We start from the raw sequence: 18,919 nt of genomic DNA, 5'->3' as shown, positions 1-18,919 counted from the left end.
GAGGAGGGACAGGGCTGGACTGAGAGGACCTGTTCCCAGGCCTAACCAAAACTGTTTCGTTCACCAGCAGCCCTAGGGTCGGGGGCTTGGATGGACCTTGGAGGTTGGGAGTTCATTCATTCTACTGGAACAGGCAGAAATTAATCAAATAATCATGTGTAAATAGGGCCCACAGGAAGGAAGCAAAGGCCTGTGTGTGCAGGCCAGAAAAAGGCTATCCACACAGGGTGGCCAGGGCACTTTCTCCTCTAAGGAAGGGATGCACCAGCCAGGCCTGAAAGAATGAGTAAGAGTTGGAGGATGGAGGTGGGGCAATAAGGTAGGGAGTGAGCTGAAAATTGCAGGTAAAGGATATAACACATGCCCCAAGGCAGGAGGGTACGGGAGGCTGGAGTGCATGGGAGGGAGGCAGTAGAACCAAGACGGGGGTGGAGAACAGGCCGCACTCTGCTGCACTTTGAGGACCATGGGAGAGCATTCAGTCCTTACCCAAGAGCAATCAAAAGCCACTGAAGACCTTGATTTTGGAGTCAGCGTTGGGATTGGGGGGCGGTGGCCAGGCAGTGATGTCACAGACACAGTCCTTCTCAGGACACATCTGTGAGTCCAGTAGGCTGAGAATCAGAATGCAGTCAGCCCCCTCCCATGGAGGAGCACTTCTCCAGGCTGGGGAGAGCCCTTTCCCCTCCTGCCATACCCTGGTGGAGCCAGCCCACTGGCCTTGTACCAGGTGCACCCAGTGAGTGGTTGGTGGGAGATTCTAATCCTGGGCCCAGGCCTGGCTGTTTGTGTGTGAGCTGGAGACCCACCGAGCAGCAGCAGCAGCAGCAGCAGCAGCAGCAGCAGCAGCCGCCACCAGATTTGCAGCCCAAGCCCCAGATTCCAGTGTCAGCCTCACTGCAGCTGGTTTCCTGCCGTGTGCTTTTGTGAGCTGACACAAAGCAGATGGATGTGCACAGAGCCCAGCGCACAGGCCTGTGGCTCCCTGCGCACAGCCTGCTGAAGTCCTGTGACCCCGGCAAGGGGAAGGGCTCATTAGGGAAGGTTTTCAGAGCCCCGACTAGCAGAGATGAATAGGACCTTGTGTTTGATCCCAGAAACCGCTTCACTTGCCAGAACAGAATGGCTAAAATAACCAGCCTTGCAAGTGTGCACATGTGGTGCGGCGGCTGTGTTGGGTGGGTTCGCATGTCACTGTGGGCCTCAGCAAGTACCCAGAAGAGCAGGATTAGACGATGTGACCATGTCGGGGCTGATGGAAACCTGACCACTTCTCTCTTTTTTGACTAGGGTCCTGGTCCTGGACAAAGGAGTAGTAGCTGAATTTGATTCTCCAGCCAACCTCATTGCAGCTAGAGGCATCTTCTACGGGATGGCCAGAGATGCTGGACTTGCCTAAAATATATTCCTGAGATTTCCTCCTGGCCTTTCCTGGTTTTCATCAGGAAGGAAATCACACCAAATATGGCCGCAGAATGGACTTGATGGCAAACACTGGGGGCACCTTAAGATTTTGCACCTGTAAAGTGCCTTGCAGGGTTAACTGTGCTGAATGCTTTAGATGAGGAAATGAGCCCCAAGTGGTGAATGACATGCCTAAGGTCACAGCTAGTTTGAGCCAGTTAGACTAGTCCCCGGTCTCCTGATTCCCAACCGAGTGTTATTTGCACACTGCACTGTTTTCAAATAACGATTTTATGAAATGACCTCTGTCCTCCCTCTGATTTTTCATATTTTCTAAAGTTTAGTTTCTGTTTTTTAATAAAAAGCTTTTTCCTCCTGGAACAGAAGACAGCTGCTGGGTCAGGCCACCCCTAGGAACTTAGTCCTGTACTCTGGGGTGCTGCCTGAATTCATTAAAAATGGGAGTACTGATGAAATAAAACTACATGGTCAACAATATATACACACTAGTCTTTTTGCACTTGTTCACAAGGTTTGGGGATTAGGATCTTTGGAGGAGGCCAAGAGGAAGATTTTCTACACATGTACATGGTTGTAGTTACCTGAACTTCAGACCCAAGAGCTCTTGGCTGCAAATATTGCCTTCACAGCCAAAATTCCCTGGGTAATTGCCAGTAGCTCCTGCTCTGCTGTGCAGATATTGTAAAAAGGTGAGAAAGGCCCTGAAATCTGACCTGGGGCCTCTTGGGAAAGCTGCTGTGAACACCTCCACGTTCATGTCATCCCTCAGCCCTCTACGCCTGTTTCTCTAGGGACTGCGAAGTGCATGATGCTGTTACTTCCTTGCTCATTTCGAAGCCTGTTCCAGACAGTTCCTATAACCAGTGAGGCCTGCAAGTCATTCATTTTCCTCAGTCTAGCCAAAGCTGAATGTGTGAGCACAAAGAAGCTGAGAGGCCACCTCCTGCCCAGAGAGAAGCCACCCACACTCCCAGGTTGGCAGACAAGATGTGAGGGGTGAATTAAATTTGTTTTCTTGAGCAAGCCAACAAAGAGTTTCTTTTCTGCAGGTCAGAGTCCACCTGGCACAGGCCTTCTATTTGGAATGGATCTCTTCTCCTTGTTCCTAAGTGTTCTGGTCTCCTCTGTCTCGCTCTCATTTCCTCTATCTTTGTCTTGGTATGATGTGAGTGGCTGTGGGTGATGATGGTTTTCTCCCCAACCCTAAATGGCTTGCAGTAGATATGGATGGAGGTGGATCCTTTGATTGGTTTTTTCTATATGCTCTGGGTCAGCCTGTGCTGCAGGACCATTTGTTAAAGGTTAATCGCATTTTTTTGGCAGGCTGTTTCTGCCCAGGATGTTTATGAGTATATGGAAGATGACTTCCATCCTTGTGATAAAGCAAGTATGAAAGCACAAATGCCCAAATTATTCTGCCTCTCCTTGGTGCTAAGAAAAGGCCTCTGCTATGCTCTCTGATTTATTAGGCCAATTTGGCTTGACGTCTGCTTTGTGAGGTGCTAGCTGGCCTGAACCAAAAGAAAAGCAGACTCATTCAGCATCAGTCTCAGCTAAAGATCTGGAAGTGTAAGGCTGTGTTTCCTCTCCTGTCTTGGGAGTTTGCTTCTGAGCTCATTGAGGCCCTGACAGGTGCTGACAACCCAAAGGAGAGGCTCAGTTGGGTAAAGTAAATAGGATAATCAAAAAATGTGGTTAATAGGGGATGACCTCCATCTAACTGGCTCAGCTACTCCAGGGAAATGAAGCTGACTGCTGTGAACTGGAAGGAAAGACGCCACACAAAATATCCGTCCCCAGGTGCTACTGACAGGGTATGAGCGGGATGTGGAGGAGGCTCAGGTGGAGAGAGGGCCCTTCTAATTTTCCTCCAGAGCTTCTGGTCTCTGGGACTGTCCAACAATTTGAACCCCCTATGATTAGAACTATAGTGCTGTTTAGGAAGCCAAAATGAAGGCGTATAGGATCGGTCAGTTAATATTTAATTTTAATAATACTTGTTATGTTTGAACAGTCAGCAATGCACAAAGAAAAAATCTTCAGTGAATGTTTACACACAGTGTGAACACATGCTTTAAATATGCAGTGGAGGAGGAGGGGTGAATTCACAGTTAACAAAGCTAAAAAAAAAATCCTTATTATAAATTACACAAAGCATATAAAAATATTTCTCTGAATGCATAGATTAAGACTTTAAACTCACCTACCAGCAACTGTGCAGTCTTATTCCACTGCGATACGCAGCAGTCAGTTGACCACAGAGGATTTTATAAAGGAGAAGAGAGACCAGCATAGGGCAGAGATACATCAAACCCACCTCTCACCGGAGACACCAGTCCCTTGCTTGCCTCTGTCGCTAAGCCCAGAACATGCCCTGCAGCTGCTCCTCTGGAGGCCATCTCCCAGCCACAGGCCTCCACTGCTCCACTTTAATTAATCTGGGTGGCTGAAAGTGTTTTAACCCAAGTAACTTAAGACATGAATTAATAGTGAATTTATTTCCTCTAGGATAGAACCAGACTTTATCAGTAAACTGTAACTTTTTTAGAAGCAAAGAAAAAAAGGTTACTACATCTAGTTAAATTCACTTCCGATTGGTTGAAACACAAGGGAGGGGCTGGGCGGGGTGGCTCACACCTGTAATCGAGCACTTTGGGAGGCCAAGGCAGGTGGATCACTTGAGACCAGGAGTTCGAGACCAGCCTGGCCAACATGGTGAAACCTTGTCTCTACTAAAATACAGAAATTAGCTGGGCATGGTGGCACATGCTTGTAATCCCAGCTACTTGGGAGGCTGAGGCAGGAGAATCGTTTGAACCCGGGAGGCGGAGGTTTCAGTGAGTTGAGATTATGCCACTGCACTTCAGCCTGGGCAACAAAGCAAGACTCCGTCTCAAAAAAAAAAAAAAAAAAAAAGAAACACAAGGAAGGTTTCTTCTTTAAAGCACTTGAGAGAAAGAGGGTAATAAGTAACCTTCACTCTGCTATGCAAACACTGTACAAGGGTGAGTGAGTCACCAGCAGTAATTGGTGGGATACAATTAAGTCACTAAACAGAATGATTCCATGAAGTTAGCCTTGAAAAACATCTCAACCTCATTTCAGCATTTAGGCAGCAGCAGGAGGCCATTATCTAAGCACAACATTCTCTTCCGTTGACATCTTCTGCACGTTCTCACTCAACTGTAGTGTTCTAATAAAATTAAGTTAACACAGTTAGGAAGTTGAGTTTCTTTGGAAACTATAGGCACTATGGGGAAAAAGCTTCTTAAGACAGCAGGGATGCTCTTCGATAGCTGGCTTCAAACCCCTGCTCTCCTGTTTGTCTAAGTGTGCTAGTTCTTATTTCTGAAGTTAAGCTGTTTGTTTCAACAAAACAGTGGCTGTTCTTTTAACATTAATGACACTGAAGGAAAGGAAAAGAATCCTTGAATGCATTCTTTTAAAAAATTCCTATTCCATACTCCAGAGTGTAATCAGGTGTTTTGTTTCTATTTTTCAGAACCAAGTCTGGTAGACTCATAACTGACTTTGTGAAGTGAATTGGTGGTAGTAGTCGGGGGATCACTAAGATCAAACAATTTGTTTACAAAAGCAACAGATTTCAGAATTGTGTAAAAATCCTAATAATTTCAAAATAACCTTTATCTTTGATACAAAAATAAAGATGCTAACTCCTTTAGCTCAGTTTCCCACAATAACCTTTAAAATAGCAACAGATTCAGTCTCAAAAATTGCTTTTCATTTGTAGTGGAAAATGAAAGTGGAGAACATGGAATAGCAATATTTGTGCTCTTCTCATAGGATGCAGTTACACACACAGATGACTGGAATCGCTTCAGAGTAAAAAAAAAGTGGGCTGGGTGCAGTGGCTCACACCTGTAATCCCAGCACTTTGGGAGGCCAAGGACAGGAGGATCACTTGAGGCCAGAAGTTTGAGACCAGCCTGGGCCACATAGTGAGACCCTGTCTCTATGGGCGGGGTGGGGGTGGGGGGCATTGTAAAAAAGCAGTTGCTCTTTTAGAAGGCATCAGAGAGCCCTCTAGTGACCATGAAGGGGAGTTAATGCAGAGACGACTCGAGAGACAGAAGCAGTCATGAGTGTTTACAAAGCAAAAAGTGAGGGAGGGAAAGCTCTTTTGGTTAACAGCATATTTACAATTAGTTAACTGTATTCTTAAATACTTTTAACCTGAGTAACATTTATAAATATGTTATAGGAAACCTCACAGTCACAAGTCACACTAGAATCCATCTGTCCAGTATCTGTGCTTTCCCCACACTAGAATCCATCTGTCCAGTATCTGTGCTTTCCCCAGTCTTTCTCTCCCATAAGTTCCCAATGTCAGGAGAGTTGTAAGCATGCAACACCAAGAAAAACGCATCCTGGCCCTTCAGGTGCACTGTCAACAGGAGTGGCTAGAAATAGGCTCCGCTCTCTCTCAGCTTCTGCTTAGACAACTCTCTTACATTCTGGACATAAAACACACTGGATATAGAACCTTCAGCTTCTGCCTCTCCAGACCACTTCTCAGCTGTTCAAAGCTTCAAGCAATAGGTTTATTGTGCACCAAGAGGCTTGGAAGAGTGGCACCGCTGCTTGGGGGTCAGGGGCTTCCTACCTTGGCAGAATGATGTTAGTATATACTATGCAGTGGCACCAGAGGCCCTCCCGGGCATCCGAGGCATTTAGATCAATGGCTTGTCCTTGGCCCAGAGGTGATGCACACTGTCATAATATTCAGTGATAAAAATCCCTGCTGCATTAGTAAGTCAGTTTTGAAGCTCTCCTGTTATAGCAAGGCCTTTCAGTCAGTGTGGATGCAGCATTTCTGAACAGAAAATTATTTTCACTTATCATCAGAACCAGTTCCAGCTCCTGGAAATCTTGGAGTCGAGCAACATCCTTGTCCTAAAACAAAAATACGTTAAACAGATTAACAGGAGCCACTTGTCTCCATGTTTGGTGCACTGTATTGATACCAGTATCTTGTCTTATTTCAAAACCTAGAAGAAAAAAAAAATCCCTGTGGCAGGCTAAGTCAGTGATAGTGCAACTAAGGCCCCAGGATGATTGGGTTGCAAAGTGGAAGTCCTTAAAAACAGCTCAGCAGCTGCGACAGCATGAGCACACACCGCGAAAGGAGAGGCAATGCACAGATGTTTCCCAGGTGCCCTGAGAAGCCAGAAGCCTGATGTCAAAAACCCAGAGATGTATGAAGGATCACACATGCATCTATGTGGCTTTGCTCTGTAACGGAACTTGGTCCTTCACTTGTAAAACAGAAGGCACATCTAGTAGTGCACTAAGTTAATCCTCACAGATCACTACAGAAACTGAAAATAGGAACACATGAATGATAATTCAGAAACCTCTCTCTGGTATCAACTTCCAAAAATGCCAGTGTGGCTGGTCTGAATGCAACTAGTTTGTAAGACTGTAACTGGCCAAACACCAGTTACAGATGTCTTTGTTCCTTCTCCACTCCACTGCTTCACTTGACTTGCCAAAAAAAAAAAAAAAAAAAAAGCCAGTGTCTCTATAGACTCAATAGAAGGAAATGATTACATTTGGAAAATCACTCTTTGCTCCTTTTCTATTCTTTGTTTATTCCCTCAACTACCTCATATAACCAAGGAGGGAGCTAGGTATTTTTCAAATGCAAAAAGCAGCCATTCATGTTTAACAGACTTTTCTTACCTTCCTTAACAGAGTATTGGGTAACTTTCTGATCTTCTCCACTTGATCTGGATTAACACCCAGCTCACAGCAACACACTCTGAGCAACTCTTGGTAGGTGAGCTCCTGTCGGTCCAGTTCAATTTCAATGAAATCATTTTCTCGAAGAGATGGGTTCTGAATTCTTACCTTGAGTACCAGCTCTAGAAAAAAAAGGAGAAATGTTAATGAATAGTTCTGGCACAGCACAGCCTATGTTGTTTAAGACCTTTTCCAGAAGATGGTTATACTTAATCATGCCAAAGGTCTGTGCATGATTAACAGACCTGTTTGGTGGGAAAACCAAGTGCAGCCAGCAGGGTTTGCTCAGGACCAGTTCTGCCTATGCTGGGGCAGTTTCCTGCATTGTTGTCCGTACTTCTAAGGCTATGGTTCACAAAGTAAGAGCAAGGCAGGGGAAACCATTCCAGCTATGTAGAAGGATAATTTACTTCTGCCATTGGAGCTATGTAGAAGGATAATTTACTTCTGCCATTGGAATTAAGGAGGCAAAGTCTTAAGAACAGGTTTGGGTATCAAACTATACATGAACAGGGGAAGGGGGAAGAAGATTGTAAAGAAGGCATGGGCAGGATGTGAGTTACCCTAAAAAGATTTAACAATTATGGACCTAAAGGTATTTGTAAAATATGAAACTCCTTGCAAAAAAGACAGTAAAAGAGCCAAATGACAAGCTACTAATAAAAGCTGAAGTATAACTTGATTTGAATGTAGCACACCTTCATGATTTGAATGTAGCACACCTTCATGTAGCACACCTTCATGGCTTATTATTCATAGGTCTGGGATCTAAGCAATCTGCTCCTTTATTCTGAACCTGGCTGCCAAGACAGCCTGAGTCAAGCACCCTGTACATTTGGCAGTTCTGCTTTGTTCCCTGTATATGAATCCCTTGTGGCACCCCAGGTCACTGTTAGCACCTACAGTAGTAACTCCTCAAAAACAGGAAGTGAGAGAGTTACTTCTAGGAAAAAAGGAAAAGTAAGACTAGCTGCACCCTATGGTGTTTGACTGGATTTGGAAGAATCAGGATGAACTTGTGGTTTTTAATATTTTAAAAAGATATACATAGAGAAATATTGATATCTTTCCTGGCTACGTCCTCTCAACGGGCCCAGAAGAAATGATATACCTATAGCAATGAGGACACCTAGTGCCCACATCCTGGCGTCTGAATACCATTCTCAGTGGGCCCAAGTGGGAGGTAAGTTTGCTGTGTGCCCTAAATACCATTCTCCACCAAAAAGAACCAGGGCTTCTTGGAGAAATGACTGATTCCAGGGTTGGGGCAGGAAAAGTTATGCTATGAGCCTGGAACATCTTGCTGCCCCAGAAAGTAAGGCAGTGCTCCAAGAACAATGAAGACACGTGCAAGGGACATAAGAACTAGCTTCAAGGGGCTCCCACTGGCCAAATCTGGGATAATTTGAATAATTAAAAAACGATAGTAACAGATTATAACCCACTGAATAAAATAAGAATAGATGAGTCAATACTGATATGAATGAAGGAGAAGGAAAAGCCCTTCTTTACAGTAAAATACCAACTAATAAGTAGAGAAAGAATTATAGAAAATCATATCCCACAAAAATAATTGGCCTGGACTCTTCAAAAAGATCAAGATCAAAAATGATAAAGGGTAAAGATTCCAGATTAAAGGAAACTACAACGACGTGATAACTACATGCAACGTATGATCCTGGGCAGGGTGCAGGGGGCAAAGGAGTACAGATAGTCCAGATAGATATCAATAGTACAGATAGTACTATTTCTGTAATAGTACAGACAGTACGTATAGTAGATGAGGGAATACAAAAGGCAATGGTTGAGACAACTGACAAAATTTAAACATGGTCTATGGATTACAGAACAGCATTAGCTCAAGATTACATTTCTCAAATTTGGTCATTTGTACTGTAGTTATATAAGAGAATATCCAGCTGGGTGTGGTGATTCACACCTATAATCTCAGCACTTTGGGAGGCTGAGGCAGGTGGATCACTTAAGGTCAGGAGTTTGAGACCAGCCTGGCCAACATGGTGAAACCCATCTCTACTAAAAATACAAAAAAAAAAAAAAAAAATTAGCCAGGCATGGTGGCATGCTTCTGTAATCTCAGCTACTTGGGAGGCTGAGGCAGAAGAATCGCTTGAACCTGGGAGGCAGAGGTTGCAGTGAGCCAAGATCACACCACTGCACTCCAGCCTGGGTGACAGGGCAAAGCTACGTCTCAATAAAAAAAAGAGAGAATATCCTTGTTCTTAGCAAAGATATAATGGAAACAATACTGAAGGGTATCAGGGTAAAAGGGCAAAAGGTAAACAATTTGTGAATTTGAGTAAAGGGAGTTCCTTATATTAGTCATGTAACATTTCTGTAAGTTTGTAATTATACCCAGAATACCTCATTAAATCCCACCCCTCTGGACAGCAACTACCCTGTTGCAGAGGCTGTTTGCTGATGAGGGGTTACCTTGCATATTAAATGGAAATGCTCCAGTGAAGAAAAATGGCTGGAATGCTGGTGCTGGTCCTGCATACGTCCCATTTTGAGGCTCCAGAGACATTGGTGGCTTGGACGGGACAGAAGAAAACAGGGAGCGGCTCTGACTCACTGGTGGCTGACAAACAGGACCCGGTTTTGTGCTTTCTGGTGTTCTGAGTATGGCAGAGGGGGCCGACACATCACCATTCTGAACTAGTGCCAAAGAGGTGTGGTCCCGGGGAAAGGCCCCTAACAGGGGAGGTTCCCCAGGGGGAAGCAATGGAGGTGAGCCATCTGCAGGGGGTGATGCAGGGGGTGTGGAGGGGCCCCCATTCTGCATCTGGGCTGAATCCTCTGCTGTGGGTGTATAGATAAAAGAGAAGGCTGGGTTGGCCAAATAGTTGGGAACAAAGGGCAGTTCTGACTCCTTCTTCAGCTGGGGGAGGTTGTCATCATCATCATCATCTTCTTCCACTTAAAAAGAAGAAAACAGAACATTTACACAGTCCTTTCAAAATTATCAAAACAAGGTGTCTTTTGGAAGTGGTGTCTTTTGGAAGTGGTGTCTTTTGGTATGTGACACTGGTCAGGTTCAGGTCAGAAGAAAAAAGAATACTTCATTAGGTTTATGATTACCATTTTTATCATTATCTTAAATTTTACAAATAAAAAAATAAAACCTTACAATGCTGACCTCCCCAGAAACAACCTGGAATTACTATCTTGGCACAGTAATTTGCTTTCAGAAATAGAACAGTCGCCGGGAGCGGTGCCCTCATGCCTGTAATCCCAGCACTGTGAGAGGCTGAGGCTGGCGATCACCTGAGGTCGGGAGTTTGAGACCCGCCTGACCAACATGGTGAAATCCCGTCTCTACTAAAAATACAAAATTAGCCAGACGTGGTGGCACATGCCTGTAATCCTAGCTATTCAGGAGGCTGAGGCAGGAGAATCACTTGAACCTGGGAGGCAGAGGTTGTGGTGAGCTGAGATCACGCCACTGCACTCCAGCCTGGGCAACAAGAGCTAAACTCCATCTCGAAAAAAGAAAAAAAAAAAAAAGAAATAGAGCAGTTGTTTGACCAGCATTAAGAATGTAGCCAATAATACCACAAGTCTTCAATGCGTCTGACAAAATCAAAAGTTCCCCCAAACACAGACTCACCTCCCATAATCTTCCTGATTTCTCTCCTTGATGTTAACTGGACTGGCATTTCTCCTTTTGTGGTAAGAATTTCTTTGTCAGCTCCTGATTTTAACAGGTAAGAGACCACCTGACCATGGTTTCGTTTACATGCCCAGTGTAAACAAGTCCTGTACCAAAGAAAAGAATGATTGAAAAAGAGGAGAAGTGATTTTGGATTTCAGATTCTAAACATTAGTAAATAATGTATACACAAGCCTGTTAGAGTTCAGCTAGAACCAGGTAATCAGGCTGGTAATCTCAACTTTTCACAAAGCCGATGATCAAAATATTTAATATGCTTAAATTTTGTTTTTAAATTTCATTTCTGGCTCCTGAGAAAAACTAACTTAACCTAGGAGTTTTAATTTCAATAGCTTCCAGAAGGTAAGCTCACTGGCTGGCTAACTCCAATGATACCGTGGAGTATACTCTATCAGTACCGCTCATTAGATCATCTCAGTCTCTGAAACATATTTTTCTATTGCTATATTCCTTTTCAGGGACTATGGAAACTCACTTCACATGCCACCTGAAGATTCAATATTATCAGGCTAACAACCATCTCCTATCAGCAGCTTGCTCTGTCACTTAAATTATTATTATGACAGCAGATATTCTTGTCTGAATCCCAGTTGCTCACTTTCTTTTTCGTTCTTACTTTTCTTTCCTTAACACACACACAAAGGATTTCCAAATTTCCATTTTTAAAAAGTTGGCTTCTCTAGTTCTCTCCAGAAGGCTACAAACATATCCTCATCTGCGTAAACATAAGGCACTGCACACATACTTTAATTCCTGAGGTACTTAAAAAATATACATCAACAACCAAAATTCTTCAAGAACAGGTTCTTCTAACATATAAGACTCATTTAAGTAAAACTAATCACCCAATACTGTACACAGAGGAAGCAATTCTGCACACTCTGAAGGGCTACTATTTTAATACTGTACAGAAACATAATTAGCATGCCAGCAAAAACTCCATCTTAACAGAAATGAAAGATTCAGAGCAACTAAATCCATCCCTAGGTGCCAAAGCTGACTGTATATTATGGAAGGAAAATACTTTTCGCCCCTGTGTTTTGAAATGTCTTCTTTCACCAACTGTCTAATTGAACTGAGATAAATATCTTCAGAGCTCTTATAGCTAAATACAGAAATGAAGATTAGAACAAATGTTCAATAGTGAAGGTTAGTTCACTAACCTGGGAAGTATAATTATCTGGAAAGTTTATATGATTCCAGGAAAAAGCTGATTTGCCCTGGGCTTAACATTAGTAACTTACAGAAAGTTAGCATGTCTGGCTGGCTGGGAGCAATTCCATTGATGTCTCAGAGTGACATTCTACATTATGGTTCATTAGAATTAGATTATCCAGGTTCCTTTAAGGTGTATTCCATGATGCAATGACAAAATTATTGCTAATTTGGGAAAAATAAGAGTCTTATTAAGTTTGGGAGAGAAGAGTCTTGATCAAGCTCCCTGAAGGCAAGGAAGTGTTTGCTTGGCATGTATTAATTAATATTTACTGAATGGGCCAGGCGCGGTGGCTCACACCTGTCATCCCAGCACTTAGGGAGGCCAAGGCAGGTGGATCACTTGAGGTCGGGAGTTTGAGACCAGCCTGCCCAATAGGGTGAAACTCCATCTCTACTAAAAATACAAAAATTAGTGTGATGGTGCACGTCTGTAATCCCAGCTACTGGGGAGGCTGAGGCAGGAGAATTGCTTGAACCCAGGAGGCGGAGGTTGCAGTGAGCCAAGATTGCGCCACTGCACTCCAGCCTGGGCAACACAGCAAGACTCCGTCTGAAAAAAAAAAAGTACCGAATGAGTAAACTAAGGATAAAGTGGACCTTGCTTGAAGTAGAAGGATCCAATCTACCCTTGATTCTGGCCAAACTGCAACCTTGAGCGTGTTTGTGTGTGGATGTCTGTGGCACAGGCTTAAAAAGTGAACAATTATAATGATAAGCGAGCCGTCAAAAATGAATGAAGCAGGATGAGAAAAATATGCTCCCTTTTGGAAATAAAATGCTCACTTGCTAGTAGTAGATCACTTGTTCATGGCAAGCTTGAGAGTAAAGGAGGTAATTTACTACCAGTGGGTCTGAGAGACTCTGGGACAAACCAACTTGCTAAACTACCACCCATGTAAAGCAGGGTTAAGTCAACATAGCATGGCCCCCACAGCCCTGTGCCTTAGTGATCATCATTTACAGTCCAGAGCTGTGTGGCTCTGGGCAGCCATAACTCAGAGCCCCTGCAGCCAGGTAATATTTTCAAGTTCTTCATGAACCAAGGGTTATGCATGACACTTGAATTACAACTGATGTAGGGGAATGATTAGTGATCAATCTAATTGATAGATTACTCTATCTTTGAACTTCAACTCCTTAAGCTTTACATTTGCAGTCAAAATATCTTATTAGTGTCAGAAACTATTTCAGACCTGTGGCACTGGGTGTCATTCATCAACTGGGCATCACTCATTGGTGCTGAAATTGTGATTACTGAGCAACTAAGAATTGAAAGCAGTCACCATTCTGCTTTGCAATGCAAGAGAGTACGTTTTTTGAGGGTAACATTATATTCCATTACCCAGCATATTGCTTCATAATAAGAAAATAACAACAATGGCTAACACAGGTATAACGCTTTACATGTTGGACATTGTTCTAAAGGCATTACATGTATTAACTTATTTAATCCTCTAAACCCATGAGGTAATACTATTGTCAACATTCCCCCCATTTTACAGAAGAGGAAACAGACATCAGCAAATAAATAAGCAAAGCACGCAGTACGCTAGGTGGTGATGAAGTATGACAGCAATAGTAAAGCAGGGAAAGGCATTAGGGAATGCCAGAGGTTGGAAAGGGGCATTGTGCAACTTTAAATTGAGGGCCCAGGAAAAGCCTTGCCAAGAAGGTGACATCTAAACTAAAAGCTGAAGGTGGTGAGGAAGCAAACCATGTGGTATCTGGAGGGAAAGCATTTAAGAGAGTGGGAAGACAAAACGCAAAGATCTTGAATCAGGACTGTCTGGTATTCCAGAGAAAGCAAGGAGGTCAGGGGAAAAAGGTAAGCAGAAGGGCAAATCCCATGAGATTAGCACAGAGGTAAGGAGGGAAGATGTGGGGACAGGAAGCAGAAATTGTAGGACCCTGTACGCTTTTACTGAGTGAGATAGGAGCCATTTTTGAGCAGAGTGAAATGATCTGACTTACGTTTTAAGTCAGGATCCCTCTGACCACTGTGTTAATTAAGAAGACTATATGATATAAGCTTAGGAGCAAGGACACTACTAGGAGGCTATTGTAATAATCCAAGCGAGAGAAACAATGGTGGCTTTGTACCAGAGGTGTAGTTGTAGGGTTAGTGAGAAGTAGTCACATTCTGACTGTATCTGAAGGTGGAGCTCATAGAATTGGCTGACTGGATGTCGGCTGTGAAAGACAGGAGGCAAGCAGGAGGCAAGCAGGGTGCCAAGGGTTCTGGCCTGAGCACCCCTGAGAGGCTGAGGACTCAGAGGAGCAGGCTTGAGGTGGTAGAGGGATGAGGGGAGACTTGGAATTCAATCTTGGACATGTTGAGTTTGAGGGGCCTATTAGACAGTTCCTCCAATTAAATCTACAAGAGGCCGGGCGCGTTGGCTCACGCCTATAATCCCAGCACTTTGGGAGGCCGAGGCGGGCAGATCACCTGAGGTCAGGAGTTCGAGTCCAGCTTGGCTAACATGGTGAAATCCCATTTCTACTAAAAATACAAAAAATTAGCCAGGCATGGTGGCACACACCTGTAATCCTAGTTACTTGGGAGGATGAGGCAGGAGAATCCCTTGAACCCGGGAGGTGGAGGTGCAGTGAGCCGAGATCACGCATTGCACTCCAGCCTGGGTGACAAGAGTGAAACTCCATCTCAAAAAAAAAAAACCTATAAGAAGCCTCTTCAGGCTACCTCAGAATCACTTCACTAAACACCTGCTATGGGGCAGACATTGTGTTTAGGAGGGTAGGTCTGGAATCAGATACCAGGTTCGTTTACTGGCTCCACTAGTTACTATCAATCCTATGACCTTGGGAAGGGGCACTGTGCAAAGTGAGGAAATGACTTACGCTTTCTGGGCCTCAGTTTCTTCATCTGTAAATGGAGAGAACAATAACTATGTCCCCAGGTAGTTGTGAACAAGCTAACACATGTAAAACACTTAGAACCCTATCTGAGCTGGCCGGGCGCGGTAGCTCACGCCTGTAATCCCAGAACTTTGGGAGGCCGAGTCAGGCGGATCACAAGGTCAGGAGATCGAGACCATCCTGGCTAACACGGTGAAACCCCATCTCTACTAAAAATACAAACAACTAGCCGGGCGTGGTGGCGGGCGCCTGTAGTCCCAGCTACTCAGGAGGCTGAGGCAGAAGAATAGCATGAACCCGGGAGGCGGAGCTTGCAGTCAGCCAAGATAGCACCTGGCACCACTGCACTCCAGCCTGGGCGAGAGTGCGAGACTCCATCTCAAAAAAAAAAAAAAAAAAAAGAATCCTATCTGTGCTGCAAAGCAAGTTCAATAAATGTTAGCTATTTATTTTATGCTTCATCTCATTAAGGGCTCACAATACTCTTCTGGAACAAGTAGAAAATGAAGCAACTCGGGCAAAGTCCCATAGCTAGGCAGGAATGGAGGTGAACCTGCAGGAAAGACCAGGCTCCTTCTATACAACACCTCCTCCCAGTGCCAAAATGGTAATTCACAGCTTTGAACCAGAGGAATGCTGAGAAAAGGTTACATACACAACAGCAAGTTTACAAAGACCTGTAAAAAAAAAACAGAACAAAAAGGTAGTATCCACTGTTTCCTGGCCTTCTGGACAGCTGTCCAGGCTGTTTTCTTTAGGGAAATTAGGTAGAAAAAAATTTTTTTTTGAGACTGGGGTCTCGCTATGTTGCCCAGGCTGGTCTCAAACTTCTGGACTCCAGTGATCCTCCTGCCTTGGCCTCCCAAAGTGCTGGGATTACAGGCATGAGCCACCAGGTCCCACCAGGAAGACAGACTTTTTTTTTTTTTCTTTTGAGACAGAGTCTCGCTCTGCCGCCAGCCTGGAGTGCAGTGGTGTGATCTTGGCTCACTGCAACCTCCGACTCCCTGGTTCAAGTGATTCTCCTGCTGCAGCATCCCAAGTAGCTGGGATGACAGGCACACGCCGCTACCCCCAGCTAACTTTTGTATCTTTAGTAGAGACAGGGTTTCACCATGTTGGCCAGAATGGTCTCGAACTCCTGACATCGTGATCTGCCCACCTTGGCCTCCCAAAGTGCTGAGATTACAGGCATCAGCCACCGCGCCGGGTCCAGGTAGACTTTTGAGGCAGTTTGGAAACCATGGTTCTGGTGCTATCATATTAATAGTTATGTGGCCTAGGGCAAGTTATTCTCTGGGGTTGAGCCTCTCTCCATTGTCCCTTTCAGTTCCAAAATGGATGATTCCACTTAAAAAAAAAAATGTAAATTCACTTTTTTTTTTTTTTGAGGTGGAGTCTTGCTCTGTCACCCAGGCTGGAGTGCAGTGGTGCAATCTTGGCTCACTGCAACCTCCGCCTCCCAGGTTCAAGTGATTCTCCTGCCTCAGCCTCCCAAGTAGCTGAGACTACAGGTGTGCACCACCACGCCCAGCTAATTTTTGTATTTTTAGTAGAGACGGGGTTTCATCATGTTGGCCAGGATGGTCTTGATCTCCTGACCTCGTGATCCGCCCACCTCAGCCTCCCAAAGTGCTACTCACTTTAACTCTAAGCTAGCAAAATAATCTGGCTAAGCATTACCTGAATCAAAATTTTTAATTTTAAATGCAGAGAGCGGAATAATGCCACATTCAGTAACTTTATGTTTTGACCACCAGCAACATCTTAAGATGAGACTCCTTATTTAATTGGGAAGAATTCAATCTGCAGGCAGACATCTAAAGTCTTAGGTGACATTCTGTATTTGAAATTGTAATAAGAAAACTGGCCGGGAACGGTAGGCTTACATCTGTAATCCCAGCACTTTTGGAGGCCGAGGCGGGTGGATCACTTGAGGCCAGGAGTTTGAGACCAACCTGGCCCCATCTCTACTAAAAATACCAAAAAAAAAAAAAAAAAAAATCAGCCGGGTGTGGGGGCACGCGCCTGTATTCCCAGCTATTTGGGAGGCTGTGGCAGGAGGATCACCTGAGCCAGGCAGGTAGAAGTTGCAGTGAGCCGAGACTATGCCACTGCACTCCACCCTGGGCGACAGGGCAAGACCCTGTCTCAAAAAAAAAAAGAAAAGAAAAGAAAAGAAAGAAAATAATTGATAGGATAAACAAATGAGTCTTCCCTCAAACAGGCAACTGTAGGCAGCAGCAGCAAATCGGTTGCAGTGAAACAACAGAGAAGCAGAATGGTGATGCAAATGTGGTTTTTTTTCCTGGTCTTGGCTAAGGAAATCGTGCTAGTTTATAAAACTCATATTTGCTCAGTTGCTTATGCTTTTAGCTCTGCAAGATGTGTTCTCCAGAAGCACCTACGGCAAATTAACTCAACACTCGAATTGGGGTGAGCTCCAACGCGTAGTCGCTGAGAATCACTGCCTCCAGCACCGCTCTGACCAAGTGAGCCGGGAGCGCGGGGGAAGGGGGTAAGGCACCAGAGTCCCAGTGGGCGCTGCCCCGAGTGGACCACGTGGGCCGGGATTTGGGCAGGACGCGCTCCCGACCGCACGAGGCATGGGGGCCAGGGCTGGCCTCAAGAGGGCACAATCTCGGGGGCCCGAGGTGGCAGGCCTCGCCGTAGCCAGGCGTCCAGGGACAGCGCTGGGCCCAGGTCGCGACTGACTGCCCCACGCCTTCGGACCGGCTGCCCTGACCCTAGGCCTCCCCCGCTCCCCACTTACCAGCCGTTGACCTCATTTTGGGAGTTCACATCCACCCCGCTCTCCACCAGTTTCTGCACCTCCCGAATGTCCCCTAAGGCCGCGGCCTCCCGCAGCCTCTCCTGCTGCTCCTTCTGCTCTAGGAGGGCGTTCATCTTCCCACAGCCCCAGGCCCCCGCCCCGCCCGGGGCCTGTCAGCGCCGCCGCCGTCGCCGCGGCCCGCTCCCGGCCATGGGGAGGGAGCGCGGAGCTCGCCCGCCCTGCTCGCGCCTCTGCCCGCGCCCGTCCCGGGACTTCCGCTCCCTCCCGCGGGCCGCCCCTGCTGCTCCCGGCCCGCAGGCCCAGGCCTCCTCCCTGGCCGCGCCTCCCGAAGGCTGGCTCCGGGGGACCCTATTCAGTGTGACAACCCTGACCCAGATATTTTCCGTTCCGACCCGGGGCTCCGGCGCCCGGGCTGGCTGTTTATGTAACTACTGCACAATATTATATGCCATGATTCATTGACTATTTTTAGACCTCCCCACCCCGCAGTTTCAAGGGAGGAGGACAAGACACATGAAAAGAGAAAAAAGCATAGTTGAGAGCCAGAAAAGCCTTATCCTCTGGTGCAGGCTGTTTACCAGGCATCCAAAATAATTGGTGGGTTCTTTTTGTTGGGATTTGGGGTTTTTTTGTTATTTTCCCCCAGTTTGGTTGGCTCCTTTTCCTTATCTGAGCCAATTCTTGCCCAGCAGGATGGGGGAATGGGCTGAAAACGATCCTACTATAATACGCCCATTATTACAGAGATAGATTGCACTCTTCTTTTTGACAGTGCTTGGGGACAATTCAGTTAGAATATTTATTTCAATTGTTGTTGTTTTACATCTCATTTTAGACAGGATTTCTTCTAACCTGGCTTTCAGGAAAAATATTTATATTGTGCTCACAGTTTATGAACTGTAATTACTGCTTACAGATTGTAATTAGTTACTCTTCATGAAGGCCATATAAGGAGAAAAGAAAGGAAAAACACCAAAGAGGCTTTGGAGGTGTCCTGGTCCTGATTCCAAGTGCTCTGGGAAGAGCTGTGGTGTACATGTAAACAGCATTTTGCTTGACTTCTTGCCCGATCTATCTAATGAGGCTCAGAGCCTCGGTTGGCACTGTTTTATACCCAGTGGGAGAACAAGGAAATATTGTTTTGCTGAGCC

General features: G+C 45.3%; 2 protein-coding genes across 4 annotated transcripts in view; one reads left to right on the top strand and one right to left on the bottom strand.

Moving 5' to 3' along the window:
* The window catches only part of ABCC3 (ATP binding cassette subfamily C member 3), a 57,252-nt gene extending 55,352 nt beyond the window's left edge, over positions 1 to 1,900 (top strand). For all 3 annotated transcript variants that reach the window (XM_054460089.2, XM_063656983.1, XM_063656984.1), the window contains one exon: positions 1,291 to 1,900. In XM_054460089.2, coding sequence (XP_054316064.1) covers positions 1,291 to 1,399 — 109 coding nt within the window. In that variant the 3' untranslated portion in view covers positions 1,400 to 1,900. The remainder of the gene's footprint in view (positions 1 to 1,290) is intronic.
* Positions 1,901 to 3,386: 1,486 nt separating this feature from the next.
* On the bottom strand, positions 3,387 to 18,122 carry ANKRD40 (ankyrin repeat domain 40). Its single transcript, XM_054460087.1, has 5 exons — positions 17,748 to 18,122; positions 10,817 to 10,965; positions 9,640 to 10,125; positions 7,129 to 7,310; positions 3,387 to 6,339 (listed from the first exon to the last, which is right to left on the bottom strand). Exons 1-5 carry the CDS (start codon positions 17,879 to 17,881, stop codon positions 6,193 to 6,195), a joined length of 1,098 nt encoding a protein of 365 aa, XP_054316062.1. The 5' UTR covers positions 17,882 to 18,122; the 3' UTR covers positions 3,387 to 6,192.
* Between the last annotated feature and the right edge of the window lie 797 nt (positions 18,123 to 18,919).

Source organism: Pongo pygmaeus, chromosome 19, assembly GCF_028885625.2.
Source record: "Pongo pygmaeus isolate AG05252 chromosome 19, NHGRI_mPonPyg2-v2.0_pri, whole genome shotgun sequence".
NCBI lineage: Eukaryota > Metazoa > Chordata > Mammalia > Primates > Hominidae > Pongo > Pongo pygmaeus.
The sequence above is the reverse complement of the archived record's forward strand: the minus strand, read 5'-3'. Positions and strand labels throughout refer to the sequence as shown.

Coding starts and splice junctions, on each gene's coding strand:
- ANKRD40 (XM_054460087.1), bottom strand. CDS start 17,881: ATGAACGCCCTCCTAGAGCAGAAGGAGCAGCAGGAGAGGCTGCGGGAG. Junction 10,966..17,747: donor CAAAATGAGGTCAACGGCTG/GTAAGTGGGGAG, acceptor TCTTTGGTACAG/GACTTGTTTACACTGGGCAT. Junction 6,340..7,128: donor CCAATACTCTGTTAAGGAAG/GTAAGAAAAGTC, acceptor TTTTTGTTTTAG/GACAAGGATGTTGCTCGACT.